The sequence below is a fragment of the Ptychodera flava genome, chromosome 9, assembly GCF_041260155.1.
Source record: "Ptychodera flava strain L36383 chromosome 9, AS_Pfla_20210202, whole genome shotgun sequence".
Lineage (NCBI taxonomy): Eukaryota > Metazoa > Hemichordata > Enteropneusta > Ptychoderidae > Ptychodera > Ptychodera flava.
Window position 1 is genome coordinate 1116901 of NC_091936.1, and position 14710 is coordinate 1131610.

The following is a 14710-nucleotide window of genomic DNA, read 5'->3' on the forward strand; positions in this document are numbered from 1 at the left end:
TGGGGGGAGGGTCACTTTTGACAGAAGCTGATATTATGGCCAAAACTTTGATTGTCCATGTGATATTTCCTGAATAGGAAATCACCAACAAAATACGCACACACTTACAGACCCCTATGCATAGTGAATCGACATTTTGGTGAAATTCCAAAATCAAATTTCTTGCACAACCATGGACTTGTAACCACTCTAGTCTAATCAAGAATAATAATCTTAATAATCAAGCATACATAAATGCACAGATTTATCTAATTTTGTACTGAAAAAAAATTATTCATAGTTTCATCATAGACCTCAATGCATAGTGAATCGACATTTTGGGGAAATTCCAAAATCAAATTTCTTGCACAACCATGGACTTGTAACCACTGTAGTCTTATCAAGAACAATAATGTGAATAATTAAGCATGCATAAATGCACAGATTTATCTAATTTTGTACTGAAAAAAATTATTCATAGTTTCATCATAGACCCCAATGCATAGTGTATGGACATTTTGGTGAAATTCCGAAATCATATTTCTTGCACAACCATAGACTTGTAACCACTGTAGTCTAATCAAGAACAATAATCTAAATAATCAAGCATGCATAAATGCACAGATTTATCTAATTTTGTACTGAAAAAAAATTATTCATAGTTTCATCATAGACCCCAATGCATAGTGTATTGAATGACATTTGGTGAAATTCCAAAATCAAATTTCTTACACAACCATAGACTTGTAACCACTCTAGTCTAATCAAGACAATTAATATTAATAATCAAGAGTACATAAATGCAAAGATTTACTTATTTTTGTATTGGAAAAAACTATTCATAATTTCACCATAAACACCATGGATAGTGAACAAACTTTTTAGATGAAATTCAGAAATCGATTTCTTGTACACAAATGTTCATTTTACTTCCCTATTCAAGCAAAGTACATTTAAATACATTATCAAACATATATAAAATACAGATATAGCATGTTTTGTGGGGGTAAATTGTCAATAATTTGCCTGATAGACTTCTTGTATTATGATTTGATATTTTTGGATGTAGCACTAAATCAGCTACATCTTGCCTTCTTATAGTTGCACAAAATATGGTGATCCTCCCTAAAATGTATGAAATACCATATCTCTTCAAAAATTCTTGCGTGATAAATTGCGACTGTCCCTTCAAAAACACCAGCCCTCCCCTCTGTAATTTGTCCCTAACATAACAATTGAACCAATTGTTATGTAAATTAGCTGATACTGTTTTAGTTATTCCTGGGGAGAATACCGCAGTGGGGGGGGAGGGTCAAGTTTTAGAATGTTGGACAAGGGGGAGGGTCACATTTTAGACAGGAGGATTGGGGGAGGGTCACATTTTACGGTACAGGTGTTCGCGAAATTCCCCCGGCCCACCCCCCCCCTGTAATTACTGAAGGCTCCCTTAGATCATCGAAATTTCAAATCGAAAATGAATAAACAAGTGTTTTAGAATATGATATATCAAGAATCACGACATCAGAAGGGGTGGGCGCACTTTGTCACGGATTGTAGACTCAATCTTTTTTGTTCATGTTGGTGCCTCGTATCTGTATGCTTTTCATGAAGAGGGGTTGTGGGAAATGTGTGATCCTTACATGTGGGTAGTGATAAAATTGTCAAGCATCATATCGCAGCGGCCATCAAATTGAGAGGTGCTGTGTTAGCTGACTGTTACTGTATTAGGAAAGATGGCCCGTTTTATGCTGTTTGCAAGACCTCGAGACCACGCATATTAAGATGGCGCATCGAAATGCTGACCCGGAACAGGCGTCTGTCCACAGATTCTTGTGCACAATGGAACCGACCCCTACAACCTTTCAAAGAGATGACCATTCCCGACATGGACCACCTGGACACGACGCATCTAGCTACCCTGTTTGTTTTAAGGGAGACCGGACTTGTGTGTCTGAGTGGCATTGGTAGAAATCACATCCTAGATCACACGGAAGGAGAAACCGAATTAGGAATAAAACAGGAAATTTATTACTCGAAAGAAAAATTCCGCATACACATTGATGTATTTGTGCTTGTTGATGAAATTCAAACGCCAGGCAATAAGCTCGAATGTACGTGGGAGAAAAGATCGTTGAAAAGCGATTGGATTTGTACAAACAATGTAGGGAGGTGTAATAAGAGTACCTGTCGCGGTCTCAGATGTCCACTAAAGGGAGTCGTCGATCACGCACTGAGCAAAATCATTCTCTATGCTGGAGACAGGCACTGTTTATATATCCGGGATTTGTTTAAACACTATAATGTTGTTGTAGACTCAAAGCAAAACACCTTGGATGTGAATAAGAAAGTTCAACACGAATATGGTAACAACCTGACAGACGGTTTTATTCATGGCTTTTGAGTAGTGATAACACCGATGACACCTGGCATCTACATCCATGATCACACCTTCAACGACGAATTATTATTGATATCTTCAAATAGCGACTATTTCAGTGATATCTACACAGTGCACCAATATTTGTATCTTACTAATCACGGATAGTGGTCCTCAAATCAAATTAGTGATTGGATGAAAATAAAACGTTGTGTTTTCCAGTCCAGTTTGCTGTTTCTCTTTTCATTCACATGTGATGTCAGAACTAGAACTGCTAAAATTCTACATGATTGGCCATTTCGAAAGGGTATTTATTCATTTTAAAGTTTGGCACTTTATCTTTGAAATAAACTACAAGAAGGTTGATTTGCGCCTCCCTTCTGTTTTATCTATTATTCATTGGATGAAGGCATGCGTATGACTGCTATTAAATCACTAAAATTAAACACTGAATATGTATAAATATATTTTGTACCTGTGGTTTATGCAGTATTACAGCATCAGAAGGGGCGGGTTCAATTTGTCAGGGATTCCCTCTCCTTTAGTTTACATTCATGTTCAGGGCCATTGGATAAATAATCATTCTTGGTACTTTTCTTCTTATTCCACATCTCATGTACAACAAATCTGGATGAATGAATGAACCGAACATAAAACACGCTCTGGTTATGTTTCATTGTATATATTTTATTAGATGAAAACTCATTAAAATAGATAAACAGTGAAATCTCAATAAAGAGTACCAGCTCAATACAAACGAATCATGGTCACAAAAGGTCATCAAGTCGTGATTATCTAAATTTATAATTACAAACATTCATGAACATTTCATTTTGCCTTAAAAATCTTTTCTAGAGATGTTGCAATTTTACACGATAGCATTGAATGGCATTATTCGCTCGTCTATGTCGAATGCTGCTTTAGATTCTGAAGGTGGTTGATAGGTCATAGTCTCGACATCGGAGAGCATTGCTTTGAAAGCATTGCTTTTTCTGATGTAGTGAATCATCTCTTCTTCCAGATATTCCCTTTGCATGTCCTCCAACAGATAGTTTTGCGAAGATGTTTCTCTTCGTCGTCCAAGTCTCTGTCGCAAATTTGATTATACAAGACTTGTGCTGCTGTGTTGCAAATCTCCTCGCCAGTAGGGGTGATCATACCATACAATGCCAGGACTTTCAGAGACTCATATGCAGCGAATGTTTGCTGTACCTGATAGTAGATATTACGAATGGTGTTGGAGTGGCTCCTTTGCATTGATTTCACGTGTGCATTTTTGACAAGAGTCCAAGTAGGTGAGCAACATCTTTGGCGTCTAAGTACTTAGCCTCTCTCCTGCCAAAGCACAACAACCTGGCATAATGTTGAGGAATGATGTATGCAAGGTAAGTCTCAGTTGGCTTCATCATCCACCAATTGCTATCCAAAACGGGATGGTCATCGCGGGCATCAAAAGCACGCCATTGGCTGTCTGTTAAATCAAGATGTCCATAATGGTATTGTCGCATTTATCAACAGTGGCCAGATGCATTGATTTCACGTGCTCCAGACCCATTTGGTATTCACATACATATACGGATTCGAAAAATGGCATCATCTTGAACTGCCAGTCTTCACCGTCAATCTTTGCAATTCAATATACCACCATGGAGTACTCTTCTACGCCAGTAGGGGTGATCATACCATACAATGCCAGGGCTTTCAGAGACTCATATGCAGCGAATGTTTGCTGTACCTGATAGTAGATATTACAAATGGTGTTGGAGTGGCTCATCGGTGATCCGACGTCAACAAACCCTGGTAAACGTCAAACGGATTCTCATAAAGGACACCATCACTCGACAACAATAGATTTCCATCTCGGTTAACGAATATCTCAACTGGTACACCGACAAGGTTTGGAACCACAACCAATGTCTGAGATGGAAATGTACCTAAACCGACAAGAGTTTTAACAACCTTGGCCCTCTCAAGTGGACCAAATGGTAAGCGATCTGTAAAGTTTCAGGTGCCGCGAACGAACAATGCACTTTTAAAGGAGTCCTTACTATGATAAGATATATTGTGCATGACAAGTAATGTGAACTGACTAATTTTAAATCAAGAGGGTAATTAATTAGCTGTTCATAATTTGCCCTCCCACTAAAAATTTTCGACTTACCCTGCCGCACTCAAACTTCATTTTTACCCACTCTCCACTTATTTTTGCCTGTGTCCCCTCCCAAGTGTGAATTTTTGAAGCTCCCTTGCCCTGTGGAGAAAAAACTTGCCGATTTCCCCTGCCCTGGAAAAAATTCCCCTAAAAACTTTGTCATTCCATTTCCCCTGCAGACATGAAGCTACCCTACCCTGTGATTGAAAAAACCTGTCGATTTTCCCCTGCCATGTGAAAAAAATTTCCCCTGAATATTAATATTCCCATGCAGACACACATCGCGCAGTACATACAGTGAAATGTGGGGTCAATCGCGATAGGCTAAGTAGTCTGGGTAACCTTTAAAAGGTACAAGTACTTGCCCTGTGTCCCCATCCCCTGAAACACCATGGCTCAACTTCCCCTGTCCCCCGTTTTAAAAGTAGCTTCCCCCTCCTCATTTTTCGCCAAGCCCTGTCCCCAGGACAATCAACCGATATCTGCCCTGCCCGTCAAAAAAACCCTAAAATTTGCTCCCCTGCCACCTAAAAATATGTCCCCTCCCCAAGCAAAATTATAATTTCCCCTGCCCTCAAATATTCCTCCTGGAATAGCTTTTTCGATGAATAGCTCCGTTGGCTGCACCTGAAGTTTATGTCACGGCTTGTCTTATAAGTGATCTGACACTTGTTGGCATCTGCTGGAAAGGTACAGAAGAGTCTGTGACTTAGCTGAGCAGCCATAATTTGTCTAATTGGCTTGATGACTTCACAGGATTGAATGAGTCAGGGTGTAGGGATCACATCAAATTTATATGCTGGTGTCTGCATCGCGGACTTGAACAGATGAATATCATAACCTGCCATAAACATGAGTTGGATCGTGACGTCATCATCATTGTTGACATTCTTTTGTATGACTCTACTGACTAAGTTTATTTCGTCGCGTGCCTCTGCTTTGTATGCAACATTAAGTACAAATGTTTGACACGCCATCCACACAAGAGCTAGAATGGTACAGATGTGTGAGTGAGCAGTTCCAAGAAAAATGAATGCTGGAGCGATGAGTGTGAGGGAATGAAGTGGAAGAACGTACATCGTGAATGTGATCGTAAAGACAGAAAAATCATCGCCAATCCTCTGTAATTACTGTATGGCCACAGGCGAACCTAGTATACCGATAAGGAGAAAACTGCAGATAACGAGAATATTTAATGTTTTTCTGTTGATGACAGCTAGATAAAGTTCTGTAGGCAAACATGAACTCAGATGTTTTAGTAATTACATGTGACTTATTTCCCTGTGCTCTCTGTGATATGAATGGATCGATGCACGTGGTTTCTTGGTAGCTTGGTAACATTTGTGCTCATCGTAACCTAGACTGATCACTATTAGTAAATCACTGAATTTGTCGGAGCCATTATCTCTAGACATTTTTAGAATATGTCTTTGATAGTGTATCATTCGAAGTGTATCACCAATCTCTCTCCACTTTCCAAATTTCCATTCCGCCAAGAAGGGACAAAGAGAGGCGAGAAATGCAAGGGCGGCCTTGCCAATAATCCATTTCGTACACCCATCCAGGCCAACAGACTTGTGTTTGCAAAGAGGTAGTCCAGCTTTGCGATAGTTTTTGTGACACCCATACAATTCCCACCTTTCTTTAGTAAAATAGACAGCAAAAAGGAGTGATACTATCATATAAAGAATAGTCACAATGACTATATGCTTCGGATGGGTAATGAGCTACACCATGTTACTGGAGCAGAAAAATTTGCATTTGTCGCAACTTCAAAAGACGTGATGTGTCATTCATGCTGTTTTAGGTCCACTCTCATCCTGTCTTCATTAACAACAACAATTGCATGCACACAACATGTCAGACATGCAATGCAGTCGATGACAATAGCAAACTAATGACGTCATAATCAATCACATTAAGAGGCTATAAATGTAGACACTTCCATCCATGAAGGCATATCGTCCCGAGTTTTCGAGATGCGAACAATGGTGACTTGTCTAGTTTTATTTGCAGGGTTATTTCTTTTTAGCATGGGTTTAGTAAGGAGAGAGCCAGTAAGACACCGTGGCAAACTCCATCAATCTGGTGATCTCGAACAGATTGACAAAGACACTGACACTCTCATCAACAAAAGTATGAAAATGCGTTGCAACAGTGATGCCCATGATAAAGTTGTGACTACCACTGATGATGAAGAGAAGTTAAACAAGAAGTTTTCCAAGCAGCATTACCAAAACTGTGGCAGGAAAACTGTTGACTGTCCTTGGATGATAACACTTCAAGCAAATCCACTGGTAAATAAAATTATTAGTCAGTTTTTCCTTAAAGTTGTATGCAGTTCAAATAATTTGACAGCAAATCTTACAAATGTGTTTGTGTTATCTTTTGTAGTTGTCAGCCCAGCTGGTAACCGTTTTGAGATGTCGTTCACATTTGAAACTGAAAATGGAACTGGAAGCAGGATGAATGCAGCAATCAGAGTGGAACTCTTGGTTCCAGTCTATGGCTGGCGCGGGAAACGAAGACGTTTGCTGTCCCAAGTTAGTTGCATTTCCAAGAGAAGCATCCGATGTCGTGGGTTTTACACTCTCGGTGAGACTATCCTCCAAAGATTTGACGTCGCTCCACTGACCCGACAATGCGGCGACAAGCTTTCTTTGTTTTTCTTCATCACAACAATGTACAAAATAGGCCTAACACATCACTTTTTGCAGGATTCGGTTGCTCTGAAAATGCACGGGAACATGAGTCGATTGCATCATTTGTCTCATGCTCCAAGGAAATGATAGTTCTGTCAAAGGTCGACGTTCAACACAGCTACACTCAGTGATAGTTTTCGGAAAGGGTAGTGAATTTTGCCCAAAGCCGTTTCATAAATGACGATCGAGCACCACAAATTCTTATTACCATACCTTTTGAAACATTTTTGTGTTTATTCTCAAACTGACGGACGTGGTATGTAGGGGTCAAGTTGCAAAATTTTTGACTCCGTGTTGAGTGCGTTGTAATAGCGATGTTTCACTAAAGACGAACGAGAACGAACGGGTAGTCGTATTTCCAAGCATACCATTGGTCAGCTTTCGTCGCATTTACATGTCTCGTCGCAAATTCTGTAACGGGATTGGGTGGTACCCTAATTAATTAGTAATCGTCAGTTCTGTTCGTCTCATTATAATTAATATTCTTCGTCTCATTATAATATTCGGTCGTCTCATTGTAATAGTCGGGCCATGCTTTGTGTTGCCGACAAGACAATAGACAAAACTTGCAACAAAAGGGACTTCAATGCAGCGCCGTTAGACGGGGAGAACGTGATGACCGTATATCTCCGACCACTAACTAATGGTTCAGCAAAGGGGAGTGATTATGGTTTATCTATAAGAAATTATATGAAGCCAAAGAAAACTGTTTTATGTATAATGCGACCAATCTTGTAATGTTTTATGGCTGCTATTTACAGAAAACTTGCGATATATAGACAATTTACGAGTAGGCATATTTCTTTGAAAATGGGCAACAAACATACGTTTAGAGTAGGCAATTTCTTCTGAGGTTGCAGTCACTTGGAACCTTTTATGACTAGACATGATTCAAACAAGTTCTCATTCAATATTCTGGTTCGTGTACATTTGTGAACTGCAGCTGATTGTATTGGGATGAACGCGGTACAGGAAATTTCGCCCCAAATCCAGGAGAAACGTTTGGATTACAGTCAGCCAACTGCACCAACTCAATTGTTAACGCCTTCGATCATCATGAAAACATGAACACTGAAATTTGAAATGAGTTTGTATGAAATCAAAAGAAATACATGAGGAGCTATTGCAAACGAACGACTTTATTTTTTAAATTCTAAGTATGTGACTGTACGGCAGATATATTCCGTATTGTGAATAGAATGGTTTCTATAGTGAGGAGATTAACACAGTTCCCCTAAACACAGTATTACACGCATGGTTTGTAGTAATTAGAACATTGATTTCAATTCACTTATTCTAACTATCAGGATTACAAAAGCATGTGTTACCTTAGACAGTAGAAAGAGTTTGTTTCTACTGTCTATATAGTGTTATCGATTCTTTAGCGTAGTCTGTGAACTAGGTTGATGTGGCGTTGAGCTAGGAAAGCACATACATCTGCCACTACATGCATGAACCAACGAGGGTGACGGTACATTTCTTTGACGGCTCGATACGTCTTGAAGAATGAAATAGTGTGTTCGACATTAATTCGACATCTGTTAAATTCACGATTAAATATAAGGCTATCCGTGCGATGCTCCCCTACTAGCTGGTTCACCGGGAATTTTGTCATTAGCGGATACCTGTTGGTATATCCACGATCGGCTAACAAGTAGATATCTTCCGGAATATCCAATTCCAGTCCAGGGCCGATGCCTGGCAGCAACTGTCCAGTATCATTTAAGTGGCCCAAAAATCCTAACTGCAGATATATGACATTCCCTCTGTTATCACATATTATTTGTGTGCTCATCGCATGGTATCGAGAATGTCCGCTGAAAAAGTTGTGTTGGGCTTCTACCGTCGGCCGATATATCTCGTGCAGCGTACCGTCAATGGTGCCTATTGCATTTGGGAAAACTCCCAGCGTCCTCGTAGAATGTCAATATTCTCTCTTGAAGGCCACCTAATCATTCCTCTAAAATAGTGCCACAGTAAAGGGACTATGTGGGTGATTTCTCTGGAGACGGTTGATCGGCTAACTTGAAACCATGCTGCCAACGCACAGGCGCTCCGTAGCTGGGTCGTCTGCTAAGTAGATCGATTTTCGAATCGATCTATTGATCCCGCAGTCGATATGCCCGCCACTATCTATTGATCTCGTAGTCGATATGCCCGCCACTGCAACCAGTGGCGGGCATATCGACTGCGGGATCAATAGATCGATCCGAAAATCGATCTACTTAGCAAACTACCCAGCTAAGGAGCGCCTGTGTGCCAACGTGTCTTCGTCTAGGTACTTCCGCAACCAAATCAAAACAAGCATGACTCGGTTTCTTGGTGACATTGCCCGGCGTCCAGAGCAGTGCAGCCTAGGATGAGAGATCAGTGACAATTTTATTCATCGACTCCACGGTTTCACCAGTTTGTAGCCAGAACAAGGTTGGGTGCCTTACTAAATCAAGCCATACATTGCGACTTCCAGGATGGTCACCAATCCACAGGCGTTCCTTAGCTGGTTAGTCTGCTAAGAAGATCGATTTTCGGCTCGATTTATCGATCCCGTAGTCGATATGCCCGCCACTGCAACCGTTGCAGTGGCGGGCATATCGACTACGGGATCGATAAATCGAGCCGAAAATCGATCTACTTAGCAGACTAACCAGCTAAGGAGCGCCTGTGCACCAATCACACTAAACGGGAACATCAACGTGTAAAACGATGGGTTTGGTGGAGGCAACGGCAGTGCTGTAATGGTTAACAGTTGCAGAGAAGTCTTCAACAACACCAGTATAATGCGTATCATGGAATGTACATGCCTAAGTGTTCTTGTATTGGAGGTAAGGGTAGGGTAATAATATGCATCAGACGCATGTTGATGGTCAGTTGACGTAGAAATACCTAATACCTGGATCAAGTTAGCATTGTTCGGCATTTTCGCTGATGCTATGCGAATAAAATCCACGTGGAACTGTATCGAAATTTAACGCAAGCTCGACCACACAAATTGTTTTCACATATCTCGCAAACTGATTGGTTCTCAAAATTTCAATTCCAAAGTTTCATTGTATTGAAACATTCCCGCCAATCATTTTACTAGTAGATCAGCAACATGTGTTTCAGGTGCTTCTAATTGAAAAAGTAGTGCTTCAAAGCCATTCATCATCATGGCTGGACAACAGCGAACACGTTCTAGTATCAGGGTATTGGAAGATGAGCGAAATTTGATTTTCGAAGGATACCAAATGTATGACAATAACTACTGTAGGATTGTTGCATTCCTGAGGAGCAACACAGACCGCCTCAATGACAGAGCAGGGCAAATGTATCGAGAGTATCCCGAGACCTGCCTACGTCGGAGAGTGCGAGATATTGTACGCACTGGCGTTAAAAAGTGAGTTCCGAAATTTTCATATCATTGATTGCTACACTTGTTGTCGTTAACTGATTGACATGTATTTTGATAGTCGATTTATGTCAATGTTTTTCAAAAGCGCACGAACCGCACGAGAACGTGAGATGCGATATGCCGACAGGGGTACACCAGAGGAAAGACGGGCGAGACATCAATTTGTACCACCCACGCCTCCACAGCAGCAGCAACAACAACAACAACAACAGCAACAGCAGCAACAACAACAGCGGCCACAACAGCAGCAGCAGCAACAACAACAACAACAACAACATCCACAACAACAGCAGCAGCAACCACTACAGCGAGCACAACAGCAGCAGCAGCAGCAACAACAACAACAACAACAACAACAACAACAACAACAGTACGACGACAATGATGGTGAAGGAGGCGCCGTTGGTGGCCATATGCCAATTCCGAACGCTATTGGCATCGACGGAAATCGTTGTCCCGTTCACACATTGATAAGGGAATGTTACGAACGGTATTTGGCCATCATGGACAGATTGACTCATACTTTAGACATGATTGACTGGACTGACCACACACTTAAGAATTTGGACGAATATTTAAATCGCATGTAATTTTGTTTGTTTTGATACCAAGAAATCCATTTTACGTTAACTGAGTCTGTTTTATAGTAATTAAGTTAGTAGGGGTCGGGTAAAACTGAAAGCAAAAATATAGTGGGATGGAAATGAAAGGTATGATTTGTTTTTGTATTTGTATTTTTATCTGAAAGAATAAACACGATTTTAAGCAACTCCTCTTTATAAATAAACATTATGTGATTAAAAAGCAATCGACAGTCTGTATCAGTTTTATTTCAATTCAGTGAGTATGACTGTATATGTTGCCACTACTTGCTTTCGTCATGTCTCACCTGTATTATTGTACTAGTCTTTTCCATAGTATCACAATCGGTTCAAAAAGCTGTAACTGGCCTTGTCAGTCAAACTTACCAATTCGGCCACTGATTTACATTTTAACCTGTATTGAGTATTGGTTGATGCTCGCATTACATTCAAAATGCAAACTATTTTGATAACGTATCATGCCGGTTACCGCTTATATTTGATTGATTTAATTAGGGATGTATGAGTGGAAAACTGAAAGTAATGTCATTTCTCCAAATTTTCGATTTTTGGATTCTTGTTTGTAAGTATAATCAAAATGCGTAAAAATACGGGGTCACTGCGCTCGTTTGTGAGATACAAGACAGTGAATGTTAACATTTATGAGGAAAATGTTGAGTCGGCTTTTTTTCACAGATGCATTTTTCTATGGGAGAAATAATTCAATGCCTTTTATCTCAAAATTTAGCACCGTGACCATAAAATTTTATTTGATCAGCATTATTTATTTCATTTGACTGAGCTTTGTGCAAATTTTCATGACAATGACAATAGTAGAAGTTGCTTTATCAGCAACTTTCAATGTAATCCTTCAGGAAGGGACAAATTCCTCGCCCGCGTAACGCTCGTACATCCTTAAGTGGTACGTTGCCGCCATGAACCTCGGTTCACCTGATACTGAATGTTCGATATGGTCCCATGGCAATAAATAGAGCATTTAGAACACCTTCCAACACATGATGACGGGACCTTCCTTCAAGTAGGTGAATGACATGTAATTTTATCGATTGTCATTACCGTCCTGACACCCATCTGTCATGCATGAAGCCCTTTTCTGATTGGATGGCATGAATGCAGCTGCACTGTGGTGTCGATTCAAAGCAGTACCGAATATTAGGGACCGTTCAGTTTTTACGGCCTGGGGGGGGGGCGGCAAAATCTTGTCGCCGGTGTTCAAAAAAATATAGACCCCCTGCATTTTTCGTGAAAAAAGATGACCCCCCCCCCTTTGGCACAAGAAAAAAATTGATGACCCCCCCCCCCCACGGCTGAAAAATAACCAAAACCCATATGTCACATTTACCCGCACAATTTGGATTTGAACTCCAGTACGCGGCACACTTTATCCGTGTAGCAGAGATGCCAGTGCACAAACTTCCCAGCCACATCCATGCAAACGTCTATTAATTAGGACAACTGTAAGGCAATTTTTAACTTCATTTCCATAGACAACTTATGTCCATGGACATTGTATAAAGTGAACTTTATTGGAGTGGTTCGCCAAAGGCAGCCCTCCGGTTAAGAATGTCATGGGCCATTATGTAAAGTCAACTTTATTCTAGCTTGTAAAGAGTGCAATGGGCCATTACGTAAAGTAAACTTTATTGGAGTGGGCCGCCAAAGGCGGGCGCCTGTTAAGAGGGTCATGGGGTATTATGTAAAGTCAATTTATTGTAGTGGGCCACCGAAGGCGGCCTGCCGGTAAAGAGGGTCGATCATGGCCATTGCATGAAGTAAACCTAATTGGAGTGGGCCACCAAAGGCGTCCGCCCGTTGATGGGCTATTGCATAAAGTCAATTTATTGTAGCGCCGGTAAAGAGGGTTGATCATGGCCATGGCATAAATTGAACTTTATTGAAGGTATTATGTTTTTGAAAATGTGGTGACCCCCCTTTCCTACCAGTGAAAAAGCGATGACCCCCCCCCCTTTGCGGATTCCAAAATTACGACCCCCCCCCCCGCCGTAAAAACTGAACGGTCTCTTATAATGAGACGAAGAATATTATAATGAGACGAAAGGAGACATGTAAATGCGACGAAAGCTGACCAATGGTATGCTTGGAAATACGACGAACCACAGTCCCCTGTGATCTATTCCGCTCTTGGACCATGCGCCCCATAGACGTGTGTACATATGCTTGAGAAAAACCAAGTCAGGAAATGAAATTGTTATTTCGTAAAGGGATTGTGCCACCATGTCATCTTCGACGTTCGATTTTTACCGTGAAAAGTAGCAAGTTCATCTATCATGTAACCATGGAGGTAGTAGATGTAACCGTTGATCGTTCCCTATCATTCTCAAAATTCATAACTGGTACTTAATTTGCTTCACAAACGCTCGTTTCGTGTGATTTTTGGCCGAATTCGACGGACACATCGCTAAAACATAAGCGTGAGCAACATTCCGGTCACCTCACAGTGGACCTTGGGCACCTCCACTTTACTGACGTTAGCGCCGCGTACCCATGAGGGGTGACTGGAAGGTTGTTCATGCCTTATGTTTTGGCGAGGTGTCCTCTGAACTCGGCCGAAAATCACACGAAAATTCATACCTGATACTTCATATGCTTAAAAAATGCTCATTTTGTGTGATTTTCGGCCGAGTTCGAGAGACACCACGCCAAAACATAAGTGTGAGCAACATTCCAGTCATCCCTCATGGGTAGGCGGCACCAACGTCAGTAAAGTGGAGGTACACAAGAGGTGCCTGGAATGTTGCTCACGCTTATGTTTTGACGATGTGTCCGTCGAATTCGGCCGAAAAACACACGAAACGAGCGTTTTTGAAGCAAATTAAGTACCAGGTATGAATTTGAGAATGATAGGGAACGATCGACGGTTACATGATAGATGAACTTGCTAATTTTCACAGTGAAATCGGACACGGAATGTGACATGGCGTGGTTTTTATAGCCATTTTGTTTCCTGACTTGGGTTTTTTCTCGCTTTTTTAACACGTCTATGGGGCGAATAGTCCCAGAGCTGAATAGCTCACGAGTGACTGAGGACGAATCGTTCGTTCTCGTTCGTCTTCAGGGACTGGTCAGTTTCTTCGGCCCGGGGAGAGGGCGGTGGATTATTTTTTGCCGACGTCAAAAAGTGGCTGCCCCCCTATTCCAAATTTTGAAAACAGGGTCACGGTGACCCCCCTATTTTCAAATTTCGAAAACTGGGTGACCCCCCCGCACGCGACAACTGTAAAACAAAAGGTGGACATAAATTTTATATATATATATATATATATATATATATATATATTATTATTATTATTTTTACATACATTTATATTTTAACAGTCATTCTGTGTTTTAATGAAATTGTTGACATGTCAGTTGTAAGATAGGAATTTCAAAGCGTCATTAAAGTTTGAATACAGTACATTTTGAATGAGCTGTGAATGAATGTATTTCACACTTTCTATGCTTAATAAGATGTCCTGAACTGTTGTACAGAAATGGATGTCGAAC

The 14710-nt window shown here is 40.8% G+C and overlaps 1 protein-coding gene across 2 annotated transcripts; it reads left to right on the plus strand.

The window, feature by feature from the left end:
* Window positions 1-1419: 1419 nt before the first annotated feature.
* Window positions 1420-11409, plus strand: LOC139141348 (probable basic-leucine zipper transcription factor Q). Of its 2 annotated transcripts, XM_070710980.1 has the most exons (4): window positions 1420-6805; window positions 6903-7103; window positions 9489-10032; window positions 10687-11409. In XM_070710980.1, exon 4 carries the CDS (start codon window positions 10712-10714, stop codon window positions 11189-11191), a length of 480 nt encoding a protein of 159 aa, XP_070567081.1. In that variant the 5' UTR covers window positions 1420-6805; window positions 6903-7103; window positions 9489-10032; window positions 10687-10711; the 3' UTR covers window positions 11192-11409. The 2 variants fall into 2 exon arrangements, with proteins under 2 accessions (XP_070567081.1, XP_070567080.1); XM_070710979.1 differs by lacking the exons at window positions 1420-6805; window positions 6903-7103 and having other exon boundaries at window positions 9828-10586.
* Window positions 11410-14710: the final 3301 nt, after the last annotated feature.

Bases quoted from the DNA above. Each gene is read 5' to 3' on its own strand.
- LOC139141348 (XM_070710979.1), top strand. From the start codon at position 10,360: ATGGCTGGACAACAGCGAACACGTTCTAGTATCAGGGTATTGGAAGAT. The intron at 10,587-10,686 runs GTGAGTTCCGAA...GTTTTTCAAAAG, and splicing joins GTACGCACTGGCGTTAAAAA to CGCACGAACCGCACGAGAAC.